At 42.3% G+C, this 23872-nt stretch overlaps 3 protein-coding genes across 3 annotated transcripts; 2 read left to right on the top strand and 1 right to left on the bottom strand.

Moving 5' to 3' along the window:
* The first annotated feature begins 70 nt into the window (after positions 1-70).
* On the top strand, positions 71-3220 carry LOC138592105 (uncharacterized). The gene is made up of 4 exons (XM_069662734.1): positions 71-438; positions 1086-1517; positions 2018-2431; positions 2753-3220. The coding sequence occupies exons 1-4, from the start codon at positions 195-197 to the stop codon at positions 3067-3069; spliced, it is 1407 nt and encodes a 468-aa protein (XP_069518835.1). The 5' UTR covers positions 71-194; the 3' UTR covers positions 3070-3220.
* A 3141-nt stretch (positions 3221-6361) lies between these two features.
* On the top strand, positions 6362-15744 carry cog4 (component of oligomeric golgi complex 4). The gene is made up of 19 exons (XM_069660851.1): positions 6362-6505; positions 7566-7648; positions 7757-7871; positions 8070-8244; positions 8372-8565; positions 9448-9553; positions 9652-9809; positions 9892-9950; positions 10040-10164; positions 10288-10406; positions 11044-11210; positions 11303-11468; positions 12491-12553; positions 13463-13576; positions 13912-14004; positions 14085-14168; positions 14260-14361; positions 14633-14761; positions 15280-15744. Exons 1-19 carry the CDS (start codon positions 6371-6373, stop codon positions 15412-15414), a joined length of 2322 nt encoding a protein of 773 aa, XP_069516952.1. The 5' UTR covers positions 6362-6370; the 3' UTR covers positions 15415-15744.
* A 511-nt stretch (positions 15745-16255) lies between these two features.
* Positions 16256-23261, bottom strand: gnao1b (guanine nucleotide binding protein (G protein), alpha activating activity polypeptide O, b). Its single transcript, XM_069660837.1, has 8 exons — positions 22841-23261; positions 22650-22692; positions 19742-19883; positions 19400-19560; positions 19185-19313; positions 18934-19063; positions 18064-18217; positions 16256-17959 (listed from the first exon to the last, which is right to left on the bottom strand). Exons 1-8 carry the CDS (start codon positions 22956-22958, stop codon positions 17772-17774), a joined length of 1065 nt encoding a protein of 354 aa, XP_069516938.1. The 5' UTR covers positions 22959-23261; the 3' UTR covers positions 16256-17771.
* Positions 23262-23872: the final 611 nt, after the last annotated feature.

The following is a 23872-nucleotide window of genomic DNA, read 5'->3' as shown; positions in this document are numbered from 1 at the left end:
AATATGACTGTCAGGCTGTTCGCCCTCCCCGGATATTACGTCTGGGTGCAGCAATGCATTATGGGTAAAGCTTAGCAAAACACAAACGCTAATGTTCCTGATGCTAATTGTTCCCTAAATCGGATACTTTTACATTACCAAGCAGTGAAAATCGCAATGTCCTTTAAAATCAATACGTAGGTCGAGAGATAGACATGGTCCGTAAAAGAAGTATAGTCTGGCGCTTTTTTTCGACCGTAGACTCTGAGTCGTTTCAGTGTCTGCTCTGCAGATGTGTAGTGGCTAAACAAGCTCAGGGCACCACCACAGCCATGCTGAGACATCTGCGTGTTAAGCATCCCACCGAGGCCGGCAGGAAGATCAAGGGCCGTGTATCTGAAAGCACCTTTATCGACGGCCATCAAGACATGGAACCAGACGGTGAACAGTTCTCTTCCGGTATGATTACTTCATTCAGCATAAGCTCGTCTTAAATAATGTTTTAATATCGTCTATGAACACTTCAGTATCCTTGTTCACAGCACCTATTTGACTTGGCATGGAAAGAAAACAATGCAAATAAACATCTGCCATCATGAATATCAACACATCGCTTCCTAATGAGACATATAATAATGTGTTTCGTGAAAAAGACATTGATCAACTTACTTACATGTCACTGTCAGCCAGTGTTAAATAAAACTAAAATTCTGTTTGTCTGCATTCAGTTGTCTTCAGTATGCATCAGCAACATAACAAACTTTGAATGGAAAAGTTTGTTTTCAATAGAAATGCTGAAGGATCTCCTTTCTTAATGAGTTATTATAGGCAGGCAACTATTCACATTCACACTCACAAGTAATTTAGAGTGGCCGATAAAACAAACTTGAATGTATTTTTAACTGGAGGAAGCTGGAAAACCCACACAGTGACAGTGAAGACATGCACACACAGAAAAACTCAGGTTCGAAACCTCAACTTTCCTGTTAACCACTGTACTACCATGCCAGCAGTCTGCTTACACAGCTTTATAAATTTTGTGTTTTAACTTTTGGTAAGATAATTATTATAACTTATTCTAACTTTTGATTTTTCTTCTTATGTAGTCGAAGTGACACTGGAGGACGGAGACTCGGACAACCTTACCATGGGAACTGAAGCTGAAGTTAATTCTGCTCTCAGTGGCATCCTGGAGACTGAACAAGTAGAACAAATGACACATGAAGAGGCCATCAGTGACTTTATAGTAACTCGTAAACGAAGTAAACGCAGCCTGATATGGAGGCACTTTGAGCTCTTAGACAGTCTGTCTGCTGCTCGTTGCCGCATTTGCATGAAGAAATTGCAGTGCGCTGAAGGCAGCAGCACCAGCAATCTGCATCGACACATGTCAAAAAGACACCCTGTGGTGTTTTCTCAGCTAGTGGCCGATGGGCAGAACACACGACTGTCCCACTTGTCACAGGGCACAAATGCTAATGAGGACACGTCCACACCGCCAGGGACTGTCAGGGCAACGGAGAGTAGTGACTTTCCAGGTGAGGTTTTCAGGATTGTGTTTCTGTTTGTAATAAATTCCCACTTTCATAATAGAATAAGGAATAAGTGAAATACAGATACAATGTTTGTTTGTTTCTGTAGCTTTTTAAACCCACCTCCTCATTTCTGCAAGATAATTACACTGCTGAAATTATAAGATATTGTTTATTAGATATTCTATTAATCGCCAACTATTCTAGATGTATATTAAAGCATTTAGCAAGCAGAATTTGAAGTATTTGCTTCTCAAATGTGAGGCTTTGTTGTTTTCCTCTGTTTTTACATTGTTATAAGTTTTCGCTGTTGGTCAGAGAAAACATATTACCCATATTTAAAAGTGTCACACTGGGCTCTGGGAACTTACTGTAGGTCATTTTACAAATTTTCTGACATTTTATACATTTAACATTTAATGAATTTATTCACATCTTTATCAATAATTAATTACTAAGTGCAGCATTAATCATACCTTATTCTTTCCTCTTCTCTTTTTCTTTAGTGGAGGTAGCTATGGAGGACGGAGACTCTGACACCATAACCACAGGGAATGACCCTGATATTAATTCTGCTATCACTGGAATCCTTGAAGCTGCACAAGGTGGTCCAGCAGAAGAAATGACACATGAAGAGGTGATAAGTGACCACCCTATGACTCGTAGACGGAGTAAACGGAGCCTGATTTGGAGGCATTTTCAGCACCTGGACAGTTTGGATGCAGCTCAGTGTCGCATTTGTATGAAGAAGTTACAGTGCTTTGAGGGAGGTAGCACCAGCAACCTGCATCGACACATGTCAAAGAGACACCCGGCTGTGTTTTCTCAGCTTTGGACCGATGGGCAGAACCAAAGTGTTAATGGGGACACTCCGGCCCCACCAGAGACTGTTAGAGCGACAAGGAAGAGTCAGTGTTCAGGTGAGGTTTTAAATCATTATTTAAAAATGCAGGAAAAACCTGGTCTATATGATCAAGATTAACATAATGATGAAACTGATTAAGATTTGATGCCAGCTTTCAGTATTTTATTGTTTAAAATCTGTTTTTACCACATGGCAAGAGTTTTTAAGTACAGGTAGAATTAGGTATTTTCTAACAGTATATTTCCTTTATATTTTAACCAGAAATAAGTAAACATGAAGTGAAAGAAAGCAGTTTGTTTTCCCAGCAGCTATAATCAGCTAATGTAAGCTGAGTCTATTAATAAGAGTAAACGTTCCTCCTTCTCTCTTTTTACAGGTACGTTTAAGTGTTCGAGAGCATCTCAAGGAGAAAAGCGTGTGTTAAGGAGAGAGCGGGAGCTGCTAGAAGCTCTCAGGAGGGCGCAGAGGGAGGAGGCTCAAGCTCTGCAACAACAGAGGGAGCTGATTGAGAAGCTGCGTGCAGCGAATGCCAGGGAGGCAGCTGCAGAGAAGGAGCAAATTGAGTCATTGAGGAAAGCACAGATGGAGGAAGCTAAAGACTTGAGTATACAGAGGGAAGAGCTGCAGAAGGAAAAGGCAGAGCTGGAGACGAAATGGGAAGAGCTTCAGCAGGAAAGAGAAGAACGGGTCTAGTTTTCCAGGACAAGAAAAGCCTCCTGATTCCGTTACAGCTAAAAAACTGGACTGTTATGTTGCTGTCATCACAGATTTCACACTTTGTATAAATGCTTTGAGACAAACTCAAACACACAATAATGTAAAAATGTCAATTCAGCTAAATATATCTTGCAAACAATCAAAGTACAGTCGACTATGTTTCTGATCTTTTTCTGGTGTTTTAAATTTGGCCTCTTTACAGTGATGCCCTGGCATCACTTAATAATATAATAATAATAACCTTTATTTAAAGAGCACTTTTCAAAATCGAAGTTACAAAGTGCTTTACAGAGGCAGCAAAGCAAAACAAACAGGTCATGAGGTAAAACAGACGGGTCATAAAATCAAGCAGGCAGATATTAAGATAACAATTCATTTAACAAATACATAAAATTCATTTAAAAGAACTAATGACATAAAATTCCTTTAGATGAATGCTAAAAAAAATAAAATAAAAGTAAAATCTGGAAAGGCTCGCCGATAAAAGTATGTCTTAAGAAGGGACTTAAAAGAGATCACTGATTCAGCTGACCTGACCTCCTCTGGCGGGTTGTTCCAGAGCTTCGGAGTCCTCACATCAAAAGCTCTGTCCCCCTTAGTTTTCAGTCTGGCATTTGGTACAGAAGACCTCTGCCCGAGGATCTCAGCGTACGTGTCGGCTTGTACAGTACTAAAAGGTCTGAGCTATAGATGGGAGAAAGGCCATGGAGAGACTTAAAAGTAATCATTAAAATCTTAAAATCAATTCTCAAACATACTGGGAGCCAGTGTAAAGACGCTAAAACAGGAGTGATGTAGTCGTATTTTTTGGTTGTGGTTAAAAGCCCGGCAGCTGAGTTCTGTACAGTTTGAAGTCGATCAATGGATCTTTGACTTAGGCAGGTAAAAAGGCTGTTACAGTAATCAAGGTGTGATGATATAAAAGCATTTAAAATCGTCTCTGTGTCTTTAAACGTTAAAATAGAACGAATTTTGGAAATATAGCTGATAAAAACATGATTGTACAAGCTTTGTTGTGTGCTGCTCAAAACTTAAATTACTGTCAAACCAGACGCCAAGATTCTTGGCGACTGGTTTGATGTGATCCAGTAGGGGACCAGCAGATGGCAGTATTTGCTGTGTCATGTGGTGTGGTCCAATTAAAAGTAATTCAGTTTTGCTTGATTTCAGCTGCAAAAAGTTTCTTGCCATCCAGCTCTTAATCTTCGACAGGCAGGTGTGTACAGAACTCAGCATGCCCGGATCTGTGGATTTAACAGGCAGGTACAACTGCGTATCATCTGCATAATGGAAAGACACACCATGTTTGTTGATGATGTGTCCCAGGGGGAGCATGTATAAAGAAAATAACACTGGGCCCAAAACTGACCCCTGAGGCACACCATACTTTACATAAGAGAGAGCAGAGACATAATCATTTACAGACACACAGAACCTTCTATTTGTCAAATATGATTTTGAACCCCTACCCAGTGCCTCAGTCTGTCCAGTAAGATGCCATGATCAATGCTGTCAATGGCTGCACTCAAGTTTAGGAGTACAAGGACTGAGCACTGCCTTGATCAGCAGCCATTAAAAGGTCATTTGTTACCTTGAGCAGTGCAGTCTCAGTGCTGTGAAACTTCCGGAAGCCGGACTGAAATTTTTTATAAATAGAATTTTTTTTCAAGCACAGCAAGAAATTGCTTGGCCTCTATTTTTTTCAAAATTTTTTGAAATAAAAGGTAACTTACAGATTGGTCTATAGTTCTGGGGGAGGGAGGGATCTAGTCCAGTTTTCTTTAATAATGGATGGACACAGGCAGAGAACTGTTAAAAATGGAAAGCAACCAAGGCCCGACCGATTCCATTACTTTAAATAAAAACGTTGCTGGTATCACATAAAGAGGGCTGGAAGACACTCTCATATGTGATACTGTTTCTAAAAGATCAACTAAAGTAATTTGATGAAACTGATAAAACTGGTTAAAACAATTCTGCTGTGGATCGACATCAGGGTAATTAAAATTTGGGGTAATAGAGGCTCTTATTGACTCCACTTCAGCAGTAAAATAAGATACAAATTCTCTCAGTCTGTATCGCTAACTGGGGCACAAGGAGGGGCTGGATTTACCAGCTGATCGACTGTTTTAAATAAAAAATCTGGGGTTGTGTTGATGGAAGTACCATGAGTACTGTTTGAGTCAATCCCCACATAAAACAACTGTCATAATTTAAAACAAGAGTGGATAAAAATGCAGGGACTTCTGCTAAAAAGCTGCCCGTTGGTTTTGGAGGACGATATATGATGGCAAGTATGGTTGGGTCACAAGTTTAAAAGTGAGAACTTCGAAGGAGAGAAATTCATCACAGGGAATTTGGTGGCATTTGAAACTTTTTCTATAAACACTCACTATGCCACCACCACCACCACTGACCCTGGGCTGGTTGAAACAACCATAGTGAGGAGGACACAATTCAACAAGTTGAATTAGGCATCAGATGAATAAGACTTAGGATAAACCTTTCCCTAATTTCGCTGATAGCTGCATAAAAAACATTTTCAACTGTATGTATTTGGCAGTGACTAACGGTAAAAATGTATGTGTTGCTTCTCACACTTCAAATCTGTGGTACAGAATCAGGCTTGTCAGAGTGAATCTTGGACAACAAACCTAAAGCATCAGGACCTCTGTGACTCTAGAGTCCCCGTAAGCTAAAATTTTATTCATACGTTTGTTTGGTGTTTGTTTAGTGCTCTGCTCCACTCCTTAACCGTGTCAACTGAAATGATAAATTAATATCGTTTCAGTCTGTGTAATCCTCAGAAACTTTGCCTAAATTCTTGTCAACTACAATCGAGGATGTATGTTTAAATTACAATTGAATTACGAATAGTCCGATGATACCCAGATCTTGGAGAAAGTTTATTTTTCGTCAATTTGATGTAATTTGGGTGAATTCCCAATTTAAAATCCCGGTGCCAATATTAAAGCGTCTAGCGCATGCGTATTGAAGAGCTGTTATTATCCCAGAATTAAATCTCTCAGGTAGTGCTGGTGTGCTGTCAATACATACCCCACTGTGTAAATTAGTTTATCTTGAGATATTCCCGGACATGGACAAATTGTGGTCAATCTTAGGATTACATTTAAATAGTTTAGAGACGAGGAGGCAGCGTGGCTTGTTTTTTATCGCAATTTATCCTGTGAAGAGGCGCTGCCTGGAAGGCAAAACCCAGGGAAACCTAAGAACGATTTACGTAGGCTCTCCCTGACTCCTACGTCGATGGCGGAAGATGGCTGACAGCGGACCCGTGGCAGCAAAAAGATGCGACTCTGGATCGGTGTCTTCTGTGAGTATGGAGACCATCTCAGGCCTGACGGAGCTGGAGGACCTGGAGAAAGTTTACCAGCAGCTCTGCGTGGAGGAGGTTAGTATAAACGACCGTCAACGTCTATTTCTTTGACGTGGACAGTCACTGTCGTCACTACGTAAACTTCCGGGACACTGCTGGCTCAAAACACTACTGATGGCCAAACCTTCACCTGTTTTGGCTAAATAAACCTAGAGAATTAAGCTAATGAACTCTCTTTGCAGTTTAACGTTTGGCTAGAATTAACGTTTACTACCTTGTAGACAAAGTGAAAAACGGGAGCAGTAAGCAGCTGAATCGGGATACTCAACACTTCAGAAACGCTGTCTAGCTACCATGAAATATGGGATTCTGGTCTCCAAATGCTCCAGTTTGTTTATACAAAACCAGCTGGTTTTTAAGTTATGTCATTGATCAAACTTTTTGTGTTTTGAGATCTGTCACCGTCATTATAGGGGCATCCTGAAGATATACTATACCCTGCTGCCACCAAGGATGCCTCTAATGTCAACATATATATGTCTTATCTTATAATAAATGCTGTGCCATTGTTTTAAAAGAACATATTTAAAACAAAAACCTCACTAAAAACCGAAATATACCACTGAAATTAGATATTTAGTGTGTCCTTTATCTACACAGGACACTACAGCCCCAGATATTCAACAATTATGAATTCGTTGGGAGACTTTAAAAAGAGAGAGATTGACATGTAGATCACAAATAGTGATTGCGTGTCCATATAATGGATGCTGTGTGTCATTAAGCACAACAACTGAAGTAAAGAATAAATTATTTTTCAGATATCCTGAGAGCTTACTTAATAAAGTTCATGACACACAAGCCCATATTTATATATTCAAGTCCTATGGTGTCCGAAGGTTATTCAACTCACCATACTCTATCTTCCTCTTCTTATCAGACATCTACATGCATAGATGATTTCCAGACATACTTGGTTTCTTTGAAGGATTTATGTTTGTTTTGATCATTTTGAAGACGATCTGCCAGGTTGAAATGTACTGAATTTGTGGTGAGCTAACCACTTTACTGTGTTTTTGTAAAAAATGTAATAATTGATTTTGTTACTTACTACATGTTTTGTTTTCTGATACAGAAAGAAGTGGAAGCTGAGCTGGACAGACTGGTGGGACGGGAGGGAGCTATTCACACAAAGATGCTGGCGCTGCAGAGGATGGGGTACACTTTGTACAGATTTGTAAAGTTTCAAATGCACCTAATGATCATTTGTCTGAGCTTAAACCTGCACTCTGTGTTTTTTAAAGAAAATTCTGTGCTCTGTTGTAGGCCCAACCTCCAGCTGATTGGAGGAGATGCCAGTCAGCTCTCGGGCATGATCACCTTTACCTGCAGCCTGGCCGAAAACGTCAGCCGCAAAGTCAGACAGCTAGATCTGGCAAAGGTAAACAGACACACCATTATATATCATTAATACTCAGTATTTATTTAATGAATTGCTAACTTGACTGTTTACCTGATATCAAAAACACCTCTGCAATACGTAGCATTTTCATCTGGTGCTGACAGTATGTGAAAGGTTCCAATTTAGTTGTACTAGATCTCATACACTCCCCTTGAATATATCTTTTTGTTTCTCCAGACACAGCTATATAACGTCATCCAGCGTGCTGACGACATCCTCGATCTGAAATTTTGCACAGACGGTGTGCAGACAGCTCTACGTAACGAAGATTATGAACAGGCCGCAGCTCACATCCATCGATACCTCTCTCTGGACCAGTCAGTTATTGAGCTGAGCAGGCAGGGAGAAGAAAGTAAGAGGCCTCTAGTTTTCTGTCATAGTGACGTATTACTGAAATCTTATTTATTTGTGTATCTAAACTTTTGTTCTCTCTCTATGGGCTTGCACTCTAACTCTGCCAATGCTTCCTTTTTGCACAGGCAGTGCAGTTGATGCCAGTTTGGTAATGCTGCAGGAGGCAGAGCAGAAACTAAAAGTCATTGTTGCTGAGAAGCTGGATGAAGCTGTAGCAGCAGTTGACCTGCCACAAGTTGAACGATTTTTCAAGATCTTCCCACTGTTGGGCCTCCACCAGCAGGGTCTGGCCCGCTTTGGACAATATCTCTGCAGTCAGGTCAGAAATGTTTCTTGTGGTCTACTTGCTCTTTGACTTATTTATTTATTTATTTATTTAATTTAAAAAGGGATCATGCACAGTTTAAAACATAAATGTCACCATTTGAATCAGAATCAGATTCAGCGTTATTGGCAAAGTATGTGGGCACATACAAGGGATTTGACTCTAGGTTTTCTGTGCTCTCAACATACAGACACTCATACTAAACTTACATCCTAAACTTTGAAACAAGGACAGGTTAGACAAGGTAACACAGACACTTAGACACACATGGTGCAGTAGAGAGTGCAAAGGTGTGAATCAGGTTGTTATATACAAGAGGTAGATGGTTTTAGTATTTACAGAGAATGTGGATTGACCTTCGAGGTAGTGATTATAAATGATAAGAGGGTGAATTAAGCAATAACAATAAATAATAAATAACATATTTCTCATGCACAGTGGATGTTTGTATAACTTACATGTACAGCTGATTATGTTTTTACACATTTCATGTCACTGACACTCTGGCTGAGTTAGCTGTTCATCAGAGTGACAGCCTGGGGAAAGAAACTGTTCCTGTGTCTGGTTGTTTTGGCGTACAGTGCTCTGTAACGCCTGCCGGAGGGGGGAAGTTCAAACAGTTTGTGACCGGGGTGTGACGCAGTGATGTTACCTGCCCGTTTCCTGACCCTGGACCGGTATAAGTCCTGAATGGAGGGCAGGTCCTGATTGTCCGTTGCAGTCTGTTCTTGTCCTGTTGGTGGCAGATCCAAACCAAACGGTGCACTTCTCCTAAGTGCACCGTACGAGATTATAGCTTTAAGCTAATTCACATCTGTAGTCCCTCTAGACTTAAAAAATGAACTTCAAACTTTTCCCTCTCTTTTTCTCAAACAGCTTGCGTCCAAAGCAGAGGAGAACCTGCAACTGGCTACAGGAGGAGATCTGGGCGAAAAGAGAGCTCTGCTGGTATTTGCAGACACTCTGACACTGCTGCTGGAAGGTGAACAAACAAGACTGATGATCTCTGTGTGTCTTTGTGTTTTATTTCCTTTGTTTGCTTTGAGTGCACTCCTACAATATGTCGCTGTCTGTTTACAGGCATTGCTCGTGTGGTTGAAACTCATCAGCCTATCGTAGAGACGTTTTACGGTCCAGGCTACCTGTACACACTCATCACTCACCTGCAGCAGGAATGTGACCGACAGGCCCAGAAAATAGTCGACAAGTTCATCCAGCAGAGAGGATACCACAACAAGGTGTGCATGACATCTGAACTGCTCAACGTGATGCTTTTAACTGCAAACCTGCACCCACTGTGAACATGTTTCCCTCCTGTAGTTTCAGATCGTCCAGAGCAGCATGATGAAGAGCATTCCTGGCGACAGGATCGAGCCTAGGTATTTGTGTGTTGTCTCAGCATGATCCTGCTTCCCTCTATGTTTGTCTCTGTGATGTTTTGGTTCATACCTCTGTCTTCCATGAACAGGGAGCTGGACCCCGTCCTGGCAGAAGTCACCCTGATGAATGCTCGAGCAGAGCTCTACCTGCGCTTTTTACGACGTCGCATGCTGGCTGACTTTGAAGTTGGGGATGCCCAGAGCGTCACACAGGGTAGATTTTATAGTAACATGTGGTCCATACGCAGATGCCTTTTTTTCAGATTGGATCTAAGAATCTTTTTCTTCATCAAAAATATTAATTAGTTTGTTTTTAATTTTGTTATTGAACTCTCAGAGCATCAGCAGAATGTGGAGAAGCTACTGAAACACTGTATGCTGAGCAGGACGATGCAAGAGGTCATCGGCTACTATATCCCAATGGAGGAGTACTACATGAGAGAGTCTGTCAACAAGGTACATTACTCAGTTTTATTAGTATAGTACAATGTTTGTATATATTTGACAACACAATCACGAAGGGAAACTCCTCAAATGATGTCACTTGAGTCAGACTTGTGGACTACAAGAGCTTACCGAGCATCTGTAGCCCTCTCCTCTTCTGGAAGCCCTAGGCTCCTAGTACATGCCTGAATCTCTTGACTGAACAGTCGGCAGAGATGGCAGCATTGTGGGTAATGTAGGCACCAGATTTTGACAAAAGGAGGAAGAGGATGTGGAATAAAAAAAGTAGTTATCTCTGCTTTTCCTGCATCACTTATCATGATTTTATTTCAAATTGTCCATCATGATTGTGAGGACATTGTAGGAACACTAATGTTTTCAAATTCTTCCAGCCATATTTAACAGTCTTTATCAGTGAATAAAGTTTGCTCAGTTGTGATGGACAATGTTGGCTTGTCAACACGTGTCCTAAGAATTGACGCTTAGACTTAAAATGTATGAAAATGTCATATTATTAAACTTAATCATTACTGTGGAAGTAATTCAGGTGTTGAATGTTTAGAAATTAACCGTATTTCTACCATTACATGTAATAGTTACTTATCAAAATATATTGAAATCACATTAAATATACTAAATCTTCCTTTAGGCTGTTACCATGGATACATATGAAAAGGGTCAGCTGACCTCCAGCATGGTGGACGACTGTTTCTATATTGTTAAGAAGTGCATCAGCAGAGCTTTATCCAGCTCCAGCATTGACTGCCTCTGTGCCATGATCAACCACGCCAACTCTGTGCTGGAGTCTGACTTCAGGTGCTCACTGTTTAATACTTCAGTTCACACATTCAGTGCTTTTCTTTCACGTCCCATGCGTGTCTGAACTCTTGCTGGCTTGTCTCTGTCAGGGAGGTGTTGTATAACAAGCTGCGGCAGGGCTTCCCAGCTACGACGCTTCAGGACATCCAGCGTGGTGTGAGCAGTGCGGTCAGTCTGATGCAGAGCAGCTTACAGCAGGGCAAGTTCAACACGATGGGCATCGAGAGCGCTGAGAACGCCAAGGCTGCGTTTCTGGTAACAGGCAACACACACACACACACACACACACACACACACACACGCACACATCCCTGCCGTGCTCTCAGGCAGTTTCTTAGAAATTGTTTCCTGGACTAGCAAAGCTTTATATGACGCTCATTTAAACAAGCAGTAGTTATTTAAGTGAGAAATCAAATATACATAAATAATCTCCTCTATTTTAAGAGAGAAAGTCGTATTTTATTTTCCAAAATGGCTCCGAGTGAAGGAGAGCACGACTTTAAAAACCTTTTCTTTCAAAAATGTCTTCCCAAACTTCTTGACCCACATGTAAAATGTCATGACGTCAAGTAAAGGAGTGAAAGAGAGCTCATAAGTAATTCAGGAAGGCATTCGAAGAGAATCAGGCTGCAGTTACGGAAGGCAGTTGTAATTAATTCGGTGAAACAATGTATATAACAGACCATAGAATGGAATCTTTTCCTCATGCGCTCTTATTTTTCCACACAAATGTGAATTAGTGTGAGTGAATCATTAATTTTTGTAAGAAAGGCAGGCAAATCTACAACAGCTGAGTGGAGCGTCATTTCTGGGGCAGTGTTTACTCCTTTCCTTTCCATGAAGGATGGTCCAGTGTTTCTTCTGCCAAAGGAGGAAACGATTATTCAAGCTCCTGTCTGCATAGATGTCTGTACTGAGAACAGAGAGCTCAGACTGGTGTCAGACTTTTTGACAGCTGTGTCATGAGGGTTAAGCACTTCCCGCATAAGATCTTGCCCTGGCTAACCCAATTACACAGAGCAGAACAGGCGTTTTGGGGCGCTGGGTGGGAATGAAAGCGGCACCATTCTCTCTGTTACAAGTCAGCATTACATCAGAAGTATTTTAAAGCTGCTATATTAGGGTAATATAGTTGCATAACGTTGCTTTAAAGTTCATACCCCAGACCGGTCCTCTGTAGAATACAGAAAACAGATACAGATAGATTTATACATTCAAACACGAGGATGACAGAAAATGAATGATTCCAAATGATAAATTTTTTCCTCCTATCCCAGGTGACCCTGAATAATGTTGAGGTGTGCAGTGAGAATATCACGACATTGAAGAGGAACCTTGAGGTAAGTTTTTATCTATCACATCTTGTAATTTATAATGGACCTCACTAATGGGAATTAGGGCTGCATGATAAAATGTTTAACAATCCCAACTGCTATGTGCGCATGTGCAATAGTCACATCACAGGAACTGCGATTGTGAGGCAAATTTACTGCTACAGGTCAAGCTGCTACTTTATTGTTGCTTGGAGCAAAAAGGAGTACTCGCCATTTTCTCATTTTCCATCAGTAATCTGCAACAAAAGTCCATCTGATATCTCATTAGTACATCCATGAGCACAGAGAGAACTGGCTGCTGTGCATACAGAGTCTGTGAGTCGCCTGCCTGGACACTGTAAACATGCACGCGACGCTGCTGCCATCACAGATAATGTCGGCAGTATGATCAAGGCAGGCTTTTAGTTACACATGGCAGCTTTTCAGTGTGTGTTTTGTCCTAATCAGCGGCACGTCATCCTGGTGCTTGTTACGCTGTGGCTATACGGGCTGGTAACGGAGCAGACGTGCCGCGGAGTGTTTACTTTTAGCGGTTACACCTGCAGCACACACGGCATGAGGTTGTGTCTGTTGACAGGAAGGAGGAGACGTGAGCTTTCGTTTCCAAAAGTTACTCTCACCTGAATGACCGCACTGATTAAACATACATTTGAATACGTTAGAAATGAAAGACGATGTACCGTATAAATAACACAACTGCAGCCCACAAGAAACATGTCGCTCCTCCTGTGCTCTCTCTACTTTATCATGCGGGTTTCAGAGTCAGTGAACCAAGAGTGGTAAAAACAGGAGAGGATTTTTGTTTTGTGAGAGGAAAATAGACTTAATAAATGATTAAAGTTATCACAATGTCAGTTTTTTCCAATATCGTGCGACCCTAACGGGAATATTTACATTTTTGACCTCTTCACGCAGAACGACTGCTCCAAGTTGTTCAATCAGGGCGCTGGCTCTGGGGAACAAGCCAAGATTGAAAGCTGTTTGTCCGACCTCGTCAACACATCGGCCAAGTTCAAGGATCTCTTACAGGTTGGAGACGCATGCATAAATACATTGATCACTCCCTGTCAGCTGAGAGTACTTTATTTAGTTATTTACAGCTGGTACTACTCAACAAGGAATGATTCTTATCTGGTGGTTCTTAATGGATTACTGTGATAAACCAGAAGGAACAGAGTGAAACAATGTCTAATTAATTAATTTAATGGGAACGTTACGGCCAGTTAAATCTTCTCTGAGATCTGGTCACGTTCTCCATAAATAAATCTTAGAAAGTTAGATAGAGATAGTTAAATCTCTGCTGCAAGACAAAGTATCGAATGTCTTGTAAATGTGTTATTATATCCTCTGATTTTATGTCACAGGAGGGCCTGACTGAGTTAAACACAACAGCCATAAAGCCTCAGGTGAAACCCTGGATCAGCAGCTTTCTGTCCATCTCACACAACATAGAGGAGGTAAACAGTCTTATGATACAAAGCCAAAATAAAACAGAGGTCATGAAGCATGTCGCTGTAACTGCTGTTGTTCCCCACAGGAGGAGTTTAATGATTATGAAGCTAATGACCCCTGGGTGCAGCAGCTCATCTTGAACCTGGAGCAGCTAATGGCAGAGTTTAAGGTACCCTCTCAGAGAAACACTTAAGCTATGAGACTTTTCTAAATGTATTCCTTCCTCCTGGTTTTTAATCTCCTGCCTGTATCCTCACCAGACGGCTCTCTCTCCAGTCATCTACGACACCCTGACCAGCCTGATGACCAGCTTGATATCTATTGAAATGGAAAAAACCGTCCTGAAGTGCTCATTTAGCAGGGTGAGCAGCAGCCACCAGGTGGCACCCAGCACCCTCAGCTTCCCTTCACATCACATCACTGACACACATGTGGTGAAAATCCTCCAGCAATGATTTATTAATGAGTCCTGAAAGGCCTGCAGGAGAGGATGCTTCCACTGGCACGATAGCTTCTCTCTGTTTTGCGCAGTATTTAAAGGAAACCTCTGAATAAATCTGTACCCTTTTACGTCACATATATATATTTATAACCATCCTCTGTTTCTGATCTTTTGCTGATCCTTTGTTGTAGCTCGGAGGGCTGCAGTTTGATAAAGAGCTGCGGTCTCTGGTGGCGTACCTCACCACTGTGACCACCTGGACCATCAGGGACAAGTTTGCTCGTCTCACACAGATGGCCACCATCCTCAACCTGGAGCGGGTAATTTAGACTCACTCTCACATAGAATATGCATCTGTATAACAGGTAATTTTATGGCACCTTTATACCAAAGGGGGATGTTTCTAAGCAAATGTACAAATTCCAGGTGCTAGTTTTTCTTAAAAATGTTTCTAAAAATGACAGAATCTTAAACTAGCTTCACCTCAACCTTATACAACAGTGAAAAGGAGCCCCCAGGCTGCTGTAGGGACTACAGATGCTGACCATGAAATAATAATGTCCTGAATTTACGTCAGGCCTGGGATCTTCTTCTCTCTCCAAAACTAAAACAAATTACTCGTAAAATGCAAATTATACATTTAAAATAGCACTGAGTCACATTATATTTAGTAAAGCACTCACAGGGGCAATTTTCCGCATTTAAAGTACTTTCACTCTTGATCATTTTTAGTAGATGTGACTGAAAAACGTTTTCTCTGTGTGGTTTTACTACTTTTGACTCTGAATGCTCCGTCTTGGTTTTTACACAGGCTCACATATATTTATTTGTACTGCAGGTAACTGAAATCTTGGATTACTGGGGTCCGAACTCAGGCCCCCTGACGTGGCGTCTGACCCCGGCGGAGGTGCGTCAGGTTCTCGCTCTGCGCATCGACTTCAGAAGTGAAGATATAAAGAGGCTGCGACTGTAACTCACCAACCAGTGCACTGGTCCGACATCGTTTGCAATGCAGTACCCACCTTTTTATCCTGTGCAAATCGCAGGTTAAATCCCCGTTTGGGTAAATGGAAGTGGTTTTCTTTTCGTCCGAAACAAAGATGCTAAATGCTAATCCTGGAGGTTTCAGTCGGGCTTGTAGACTTTGCCTTCTGCTCCTTGACCGGCATCAGAGTTGCAGCTCAGCTTCTAGGGTCATGGTTTGTTGTTACGATGTGCAGACAGTACGGGGTTGATATGAATAATGTGTAAAATATGAGATTATTCTGTTTAATATGTAATTAAAAAGTGTAACTGTGTCACACGGGGAGTTCCAACCTTTTAACCTGTAGCTGTGTGTGGGAAACGAGGACACCCTGGGACTGAGTGGTGGAGCTCTGGGGCTGTCAGTGAAACAGAGCAGTAATGAACATCATACCCATTAAAGTGACAGAAGCAGGTCAGACAGCTGATCCAGCCTAGTCATTCAATATATGAATAGCTCCTCGTCTGTGCTGATGGAACACTTTTAACCTAATAAATTGAGAGCCGCTGTGCAACGCCTCTGATCCCTGCCATCCGCCACATTTCACGAAGTGCTGCCCTGCTGCCATGCAAGACCTGCTCCCAATCTTTTATACACATCTCTGCTCACCTGGCAGTGAAGCATTAAAAGTGGTCCATTCTCATAACGTTCAGCCTAATTTCCTGCTCTAACCTGAATTCTCTGCACAGATTAAAGCAGGTCAGCGTGTATTTAAACTTCTGCTGCGATTGTTATCAAACCCTTTTTTACCTTTGTCAGTGTAATCAGACTCAGACCTCAGACGCAGGAATAGTTAGGAAAAGTGTGGCTTTAATGTAAACACAACATTCGATTGGCTCAGCACAAACATTCCACATGAGAGCAACCAATAAACTACCAAATAGGATGGGGGTGCAGCACAAAAACATTCACAGTAAAAAAAAAATCTGGTATAATCATAATATATATACAGTACGGTGCTTTTAAGGTGAAAATGGAGAATAGGATACAGGGACTGATATGTGATAGATAAGAGTATACAGGGACGGGAAGATGAGTTTCTGGGTGCACAGGTGAAAATGGAGAGCTGTACTTTTTTCTCTGTGAGAAGAGAAACGTGACAGAAGTGAGTGTGGGTGGGAGGAGGGGTGGATAAAGGTTCCCTGTTTACTGATCAGGGGAGTTTTGGAAAACCCCCAACTCCCCAGAGGCTGCCTCAAATGATATTGTTCTCCTAGTGCAGTCTTCTATTTCTACACAGTTTCACATCGACGGGTAAAGCAGCACACGGAGAACAAGATGTCATTGGAGGGCTGCTTTCTACCCTCTGAACCGTAGACAGGCGTCTGTGTACCCCAGTGTTTCATGTCAGGAAATAAATATGTGGCACGGGATTTCAGGAGGTAGGAGGAGGCATGTAGGGCATGAGGCTTAAATAAATAAATCATTCGATGATAATAAAATGTTATATCTGTTACTTAAATAATGATGAGCATGACTTATAATTTCTGATCCTAATCCCCTGTGTGTCATCAGATGGATGGCACCAATATGACAGGGTATTTTTATTGTGAATTTCATTGGCTGATAGGCGTTTCCTCATGCTACAGGAGGCCAATAGCAGTGGGCGGCCACTCTGAACAGAAGAATCCTCTCTTTCATTATGTTTCAAAGTGAAAGAGAACGGAGAGTGGAACAGACCTGCAGGCGACTCAGTCATGTGTGGCTCTGAAGGAGAGGGGAGCTTTGTCCCATCTGAAAGTTAAAATAGCCTCCTTTCCTAACCATGACCCTCAGCCACGAGTACAGCAACCTCCCCAACAACATCATCATCTCCACCTTCGCGCACACAGCAGCTCTTCAAACGCAGCACAACAGGCTATATTCAGTACAGATAGAAATGCCTCGAGACTTGCACATAGAAATGTCACATAAAGAATGGGAGCGTATGCCACACCGCGGTTTAAAAATGACATTGCACACCCCTCATGTTATATTTCTGGGCCGGGTTTGCAAAAACAAGGCTCCGGGTGAATATAACCCTGGGGCTGCCGCTTCTGACCTTACCAGTCGTTGACACGGTCATCAACAGAACATGAAACATTCAGCTCAAAAACACGTTTTTAAAAGACAAAAGTGGGGTTGTATACTGAAAATAAAAAGAGGAAGGGAACAAATCATGGCAATAATCCAGTGTGGTGTCTGACGGCAGCTCTTTGGGTCCATTTGGACGTGTAGAATTACATATTTATGTGTTTAAGTATCATCAAAATTATCATTATTAACACCTCATACTCTCCATGACAACCTCTGTGCTTGGCCAGGCCTCAGTATAAGCCACACCCTCTAAGGTTGTTTGCAATAATGATGTCAGTAACAGCATCAAACACTACCTGGATGTTTCCTGTGTCTGTGGCACAGGTCAGGTGACAGTAGATCTCCTTATTGGGAGAGCGGTTCTTACTCTCAAACTGAACCTGAATATATGCAGTAGCATCATCGTAAGTGTTAGCACCTGCAGGAGGAAACAGAGAGAAGAGCAGACGGCATGAGGGATAAACGTTCGTCACTGTGTTAATGAAGAAGCTCTTAAAAGCAAATGAAGGTCGGGGATCTCACCTGTGTATTCTGGAAAACAGATCGTCAGTGGGGACTTCTTGATCTTCTCAGCAAACAGATCCTTCTTGTTGAGGAAGAGGATGATGGAGGTGTCGATGAAGAACTTGTTGTTACAGATGGAGTCAAAGAGCATGAGAGACTCGTGCATGCGGTTCTGCAGGAAGAAGGAATATGTGGTTAGTGCTGCATGGAGGAGCAATCTGCTATGTGCACGGGTTCATGTATGTAGTTGATAAATTATAAATTGATTGTCTATTGGAAACAATCAGATTAAATGTGTTTGTATAATACAAAAGTATATATAAATTGAGGATCAGCTAGAAACAGAAGAAATACACATTTAAAAGATTCATTGATTTTAACCCGACCGAAGGCATCTGGCCTACTTAACAAATCATATGCAAAAGAAAAATTGGTGAAATAAATTCCCATTTTATTAGATGCAGTTTCACTGTCTGTCCTGAAGGAGGGAAGAAAAGGTGTTTAACGGGTTGCCGGCCCCTCTGAGACGGTTGGGCTTTATAATTAAAATCTTGAAATGATTTAATCTATTCCTGAGAAAACTGTGAAGTGCATTAGAATATAATTAAGATATATGCAATATATTGTCAATCCGCAGGTATCAACCTATAAGATTTGTTTCCTTTAATAGAGAGGTAACATTAAAGATGCACATGGGAATTTGGGAGTACAGGAGAGAAGCACAAACATCCAGCGTGAGGATATCAGTGCGACAAAGACTAATTGGTAATGTTGCAGTTATATCAGATGTATTTTATCCACAAGGACTCCCAATTATCAGCTGTCAAAAGTCCCTCAGAGGATTGTGCATCAGAAGGATTCAGAGTGAATAAACTGAGTCACACTTACAGTTGTTTCATCTTCATGGAGCACCTGGTCGTATCCACTCAGAGCCACACAGAAGATAATGGCCGTCACATCTTCAAAGCAGTGGATCCACTTCTTCCTCTCTGACCTCTGACCTCCCACGTCAAACAGCCTGGAAAAGAAGTCAATTCAGACTCGGAGCTTTAATCCCCTAAACCGAATCTTTGACAAAACACCTGAAATAAGGCCCAAGCTGTGATGAGTTCCGATGATAGCCGCTTCATGTGCGCTACCTGAAATGAAGGTTTTTGAAGGTGAAGTGGGTTTCGACGATACCGGTGGTCTTCACTCTGGTTCTCAGGATGTCCTGCTCTGTGGGCTGGTACTCTGCCGCCCCGATTCGGTCTAGACTGTCCAGGTAGCTAAGGGACGAATATCAAGGAAATGGTGAATAAAATGACAGGATGAGATAACAAACAAGAGTCTTGAAGTCTTTTGGCACACTCACTATTGAGCAGAATCGTTCAGTTGGTATTCTCGGGCGCGGTTGAAGCACTCCTGAGTCCCAGCATCGGCCCAAACACGCTTCATAGCGGTCAGAAGCTCTGCGGAGTACGGCTCTGTGTCCTCCATACGACTGACCACATCACAAACCAGCTTAGCATCCGCCTGCAAGAAAACATATGATCAGGGAGAGAGGAACAAAATCATATCTGTATATCTATCATTTATCACCTGTTAGACTGGTGTTATATTTTATATTTATAACCATATAACAAACCCACTGCACTAACACAACCCCTACATTTCAAAGATGTTTCAACAATGGATGGGTAACTGTGAGACTAACTTTTCTATCCTTGTCTCCAAACTCGATTCCCAGTGAGTCCATGGCTCGGAGGATGGCCGCCAAGCTCTGGATGGTGTTGCTGTATACGACAGGCTTATACTGCTTCACATCATCCCCAGAAAAGCCATCTTCATGGATAATCCTGCACGCGCACACAGATGTTAGCATCGAGCATGGACTAAAGAGGAAAAGTCACACAAACCCATATGCTCCTGCAGACTGAAACAACTGTCCTTTCACAATAAAAGCTCTGCAGGTTCTGGCGGAGATTTTTCTCTTTGCGTTTATTATTCATTTTGGTATCAAACATAATACATACAGTAAATCTTATAGTGCTCTCTCCCTTCTTCCTAAAATGCTTCTTTGAGTGTGTCAGCGTCTAATGGGATGGGAATTGATCACATTCTCAGTCTGTGATCTGTAATTGGACAGAAATGTGATATTTAAGCCAATAATGTATATGTATATAATGTATGATGTGCAATGGAGTGGAATCGGTCAGAGCACTAATCAATCACACTAAACAGGACTCTACTGTTTCATCCAGTATGGCACAGTTAAAGTCCTCATAATCTGGTCAACATTCAATTATCCATCAGCACACTTTCACCCTGACCTCGTTCACTCTGGATCTAATAAAACATCAGACAACTCCTCTGTAACTGACCTGCAATCCACATTTAAACTCAGCAGCTTCTCTTTTTCCTCCTCTGTGATCATTTACTGATGTTTGAGGGGGAAGATATTTTAGGGTTGATGGTTTTAACTTTTATATTCTTCTGATCTGTGTTAGAAGTTGTTTCATAGCAGTAACTGCCTGGCCTGAATCTGCGACCGGCTCCCCAAACATCATAAAAATAACATGAAATAAATCATTAACCTGCAGAGAAAGGAGGCTGCAGTTTGGCACAAAGCAAAGGCTATGTAACAAATGTGGGCTGCAGCCAACAAATGCTTATTATTGATTAAAGCTCCAATATCACATCTTTGTAAGATGGTCCGAAACCCAACGTTATATATTTTACAACCATGCTAGATCAATCATAACATTAAAAGAAGAGGAACCAGACAATGTATAGTGGGGTTTTTTTGCAACAAAAAAGGGATACATTATTATTTTGTCATTAAAATAGATGCTGACTTGTATTCTGTCAATTTCATCTCAAAAACATTGTGACTAATCTTTAAGATGAGCTGCATCTAAATGGACATGATGGTGAGAAATGAATGGGACATAAAAGCCAAGGAAAGGGGGTGACAGTAACATACAATTAAGGCAGCAAATCACATAAAGTTTTTAATATTTGCAGGTAATTTTCTCAATCACTCATTAATTTGTTCGGTCTGTAAACAGGAAACCCCATCAGAGATTCCACAATCACAGGGTGACATCTTTGAATTCATGATTTTGTCCAACCAGCAGTCTAAAACTCAAGCGTCATATCACAGAGAGCTAAGTAAATATGTCGATTTTCACATTTAATAAAGTCAGAACCACTGAATTTTTGCTTGAAAAATGTCTTTAAATTATTACTAAGGTATCTCAACGGTTGCAGGTTGATTTTTTTTTATCTGGCAGACTAATAGTTTCAGCTTTCTATGCAGTATGTATAAGTGATGAAAACTTCATGGACCAATCACAGTGTCTGAAAACAGAAAAGCGTAAAAATAGACACCACTGACATCCTGCAGCTGCAACTGACGATCCTGGTTATCAGCACATCACCATCAGTGAGGTTACTCCTGGTTTAATCCATAAAATCAATTCACTAAATCTACCACAACGAGTTTATTTTCAGCTGCACAACTCAATTATTATTGGTTACATTTACAGATCATTTAAGAAAATCTGTGGCCACACACACACACACACACACACACACACTGCAGCTATGCATCAACCACAACCAGGCCTGAATCAAACCTCATAAAGAACCCTGTTCCTGTAACCTGTAGTTGGTCGTGATGATGAGCTGACAAATTTACCATTCATTGCTGTTACTTCTTAACCTACATTGTGTGATAAAACCATCATCTGCTGCCTCCTTTGTCTAAAACAAGGCCTGGAAAGTATTTGTAAACACTCTCGGGCCCTCTGTGTTGCGTTCAGGGCACAGCAGTGAGTTATGGACAACCAGGGACCACAGGGAGGGTAATGAGGTGAAGGGAAGAGGAGGAATCAGGGAAGGAGGGAGGAAGGGTGCAGTCAGAGCATTGCAGGCCGGGGGATGCGCTGAGCAGGACGGAGGCTCACTGCTACCCATAAAAAAAAAACTGGGAGAAATGTCTCACAAGACGAAATATACAATGGGACCGAGCCTTTTCCGGACTGAAACATCTAGAAACTTAACTAAGAGGTTTATATAAAACAACAACAGTGATTTAAAACATCAAAGAGTGATTTAGCTTAGACAGGGGTAGGTTTAGATGCGGTTTTAGAAGCCATATTTCTGCGTAAATCCGCTTTATAGGCAAAGTACTCCCGGCGATATCGGGCACTTAAAGCCATTAAGATTAAAAGCAGAGGTATTCACTAATGGAGCTGTAGTGACCTCAATGTAATTCACACACACACATACATGCACACGCGCGCACTCTCACGCGCACAGAGGAACAACACCCACCTATTCCCCAGTCGCACACTCCCTGTAGCAAAGACAAACCCTGGTTAACTACATTTCAGCACCCAGGCAGTGAACAGCACCCTGTGGGACGCACCGGTGCGGCCTCCGCAGCCTCACTGTCCGTCTGCAGGAGGTGCTCGAGTCACCGGCACTCCTCCGGGGCTACGGCCTCTCGAAACATGGCGGCTCAACCTGCCTTCGCACAGACAGGGGAGGCGCAATCTCGGGCCTTTTACTCTGGCTGCACCGGGGAGGGTTAAAATAAGCCGAAAAAAGACACTTACTTCATCTGTTTGACGATGGTGCTTTTGCCGGACTCTCCGCCGCCTGTAAAGAACGGAAGGCAGAGTGAGAGCCGGCATCGAAATCAGTACCACGGAGAGCACCTCCGCCCCATGCAGCCCCACCACAAGCAAACCGAGCCGTGCCGTGCCGAGGCGCTGCAGCCCCGCGGCGTGAGAGGCTCTTCTCTTACCGAGCAGGAGCAGCTTGACGTCCTTGGCGGCGGTCAGCCCGTCCTCTTTCAGGTTTTTCTCGATGGCCTTGCTCCGGTCCAGAGCCGCGCGCTCCTCGGCGCTCAGTGTACATCCCATGTTTCCAGGCGAATGAGCAATCCCGTCGTCTCTCCGGTCCGCCCTGTCCCTCGTCGACTCTCAATCAGTGCGTTGTCTCTCGCTCGAGCTCTCCTCCCGCGCGGTCTGCTACAGCATTAGGCCCTGATTGAGGGCTAAACAGAGCCGGGATCCCGAAACGATCTTTTCTCCGTGACTCTGTATGCGCCTCTCTCGCTCCGTCTCCTCTCAGAGGGGATTGGGGGGTGGGGTCGTTGTGCTCGAGCCTGCGGGGTTGGGGTTGTTGTTAGGTGGGGAGGGGGGGCCTCGAGCTCTATCTCTCTCTCTTTCTCTCTCTCTCTCTACAGGGCGGCGCTGATGATGATGATGACAGCGAGCGCGAGCGATTTCATCGTATCTTTTCACGAAGGCAGGCAGGAGGGGCGCGAGAGGAAGAGGAGGAAAGCAGGGCTGGCTGCGCGAGACTCACCTAAAGCTCGCTTACGTCACAGCAGCCAAGCTTTAATCACGTCCTATGAAAGATTATTCAAATGAAAGAGCGTTTAAATGGCAAATGTTGCCCTCTTGTCTTCTGGTATTAGTGGATTTTGTGCTGTTGTTTGAAAAATTAAAACGACACTACACTGTTCTTTTATTGTACCAGGACTGACGTTTAACAGGCTGTGTGCGAAACAGGTTTAAACACAGTCAGGCTCGGTGCTGGGCGAGGAGCAAGACAACAAGTCAATATTTTATAAAATCAGCCTGCATGAAAACACAGTAAGAGGAGGGGACCTATGACTAAATAATAATGGGGAAAAAATCTTTCCCTCTTTTTTTTTGGTTTGTTAGCAATTTCCCAGTGTTACACACCAAAACAATTTAGGGTCCTGCATTCAAATCCGTAGCAGTAAAATGTTGGCTACATAAAAAAAAAAACCTGACATTTCTTAGTA

Source organism: Semicossyphus pulcher, unplaced genomic scaffold (genome assembly GCF_022749685.1).
Source record: "Semicossyphus pulcher isolate SPU_LCO1_2020_fin unplaced genomic scaffold, fSemPul1.0.p SCAF_1, whole genome shotgun sequence".
NCBI classification, from domain to species: Eukaryota; Metazoa; Chordata; class Actinopteri; order Labriformes; family Labridae; genus Semicossyphus; species Semicossyphus pulcher.
Note: the sequence above shows the minus strand (reverse complement) of the source record. Positions and strands in the feature narration are given on the sequence as shown.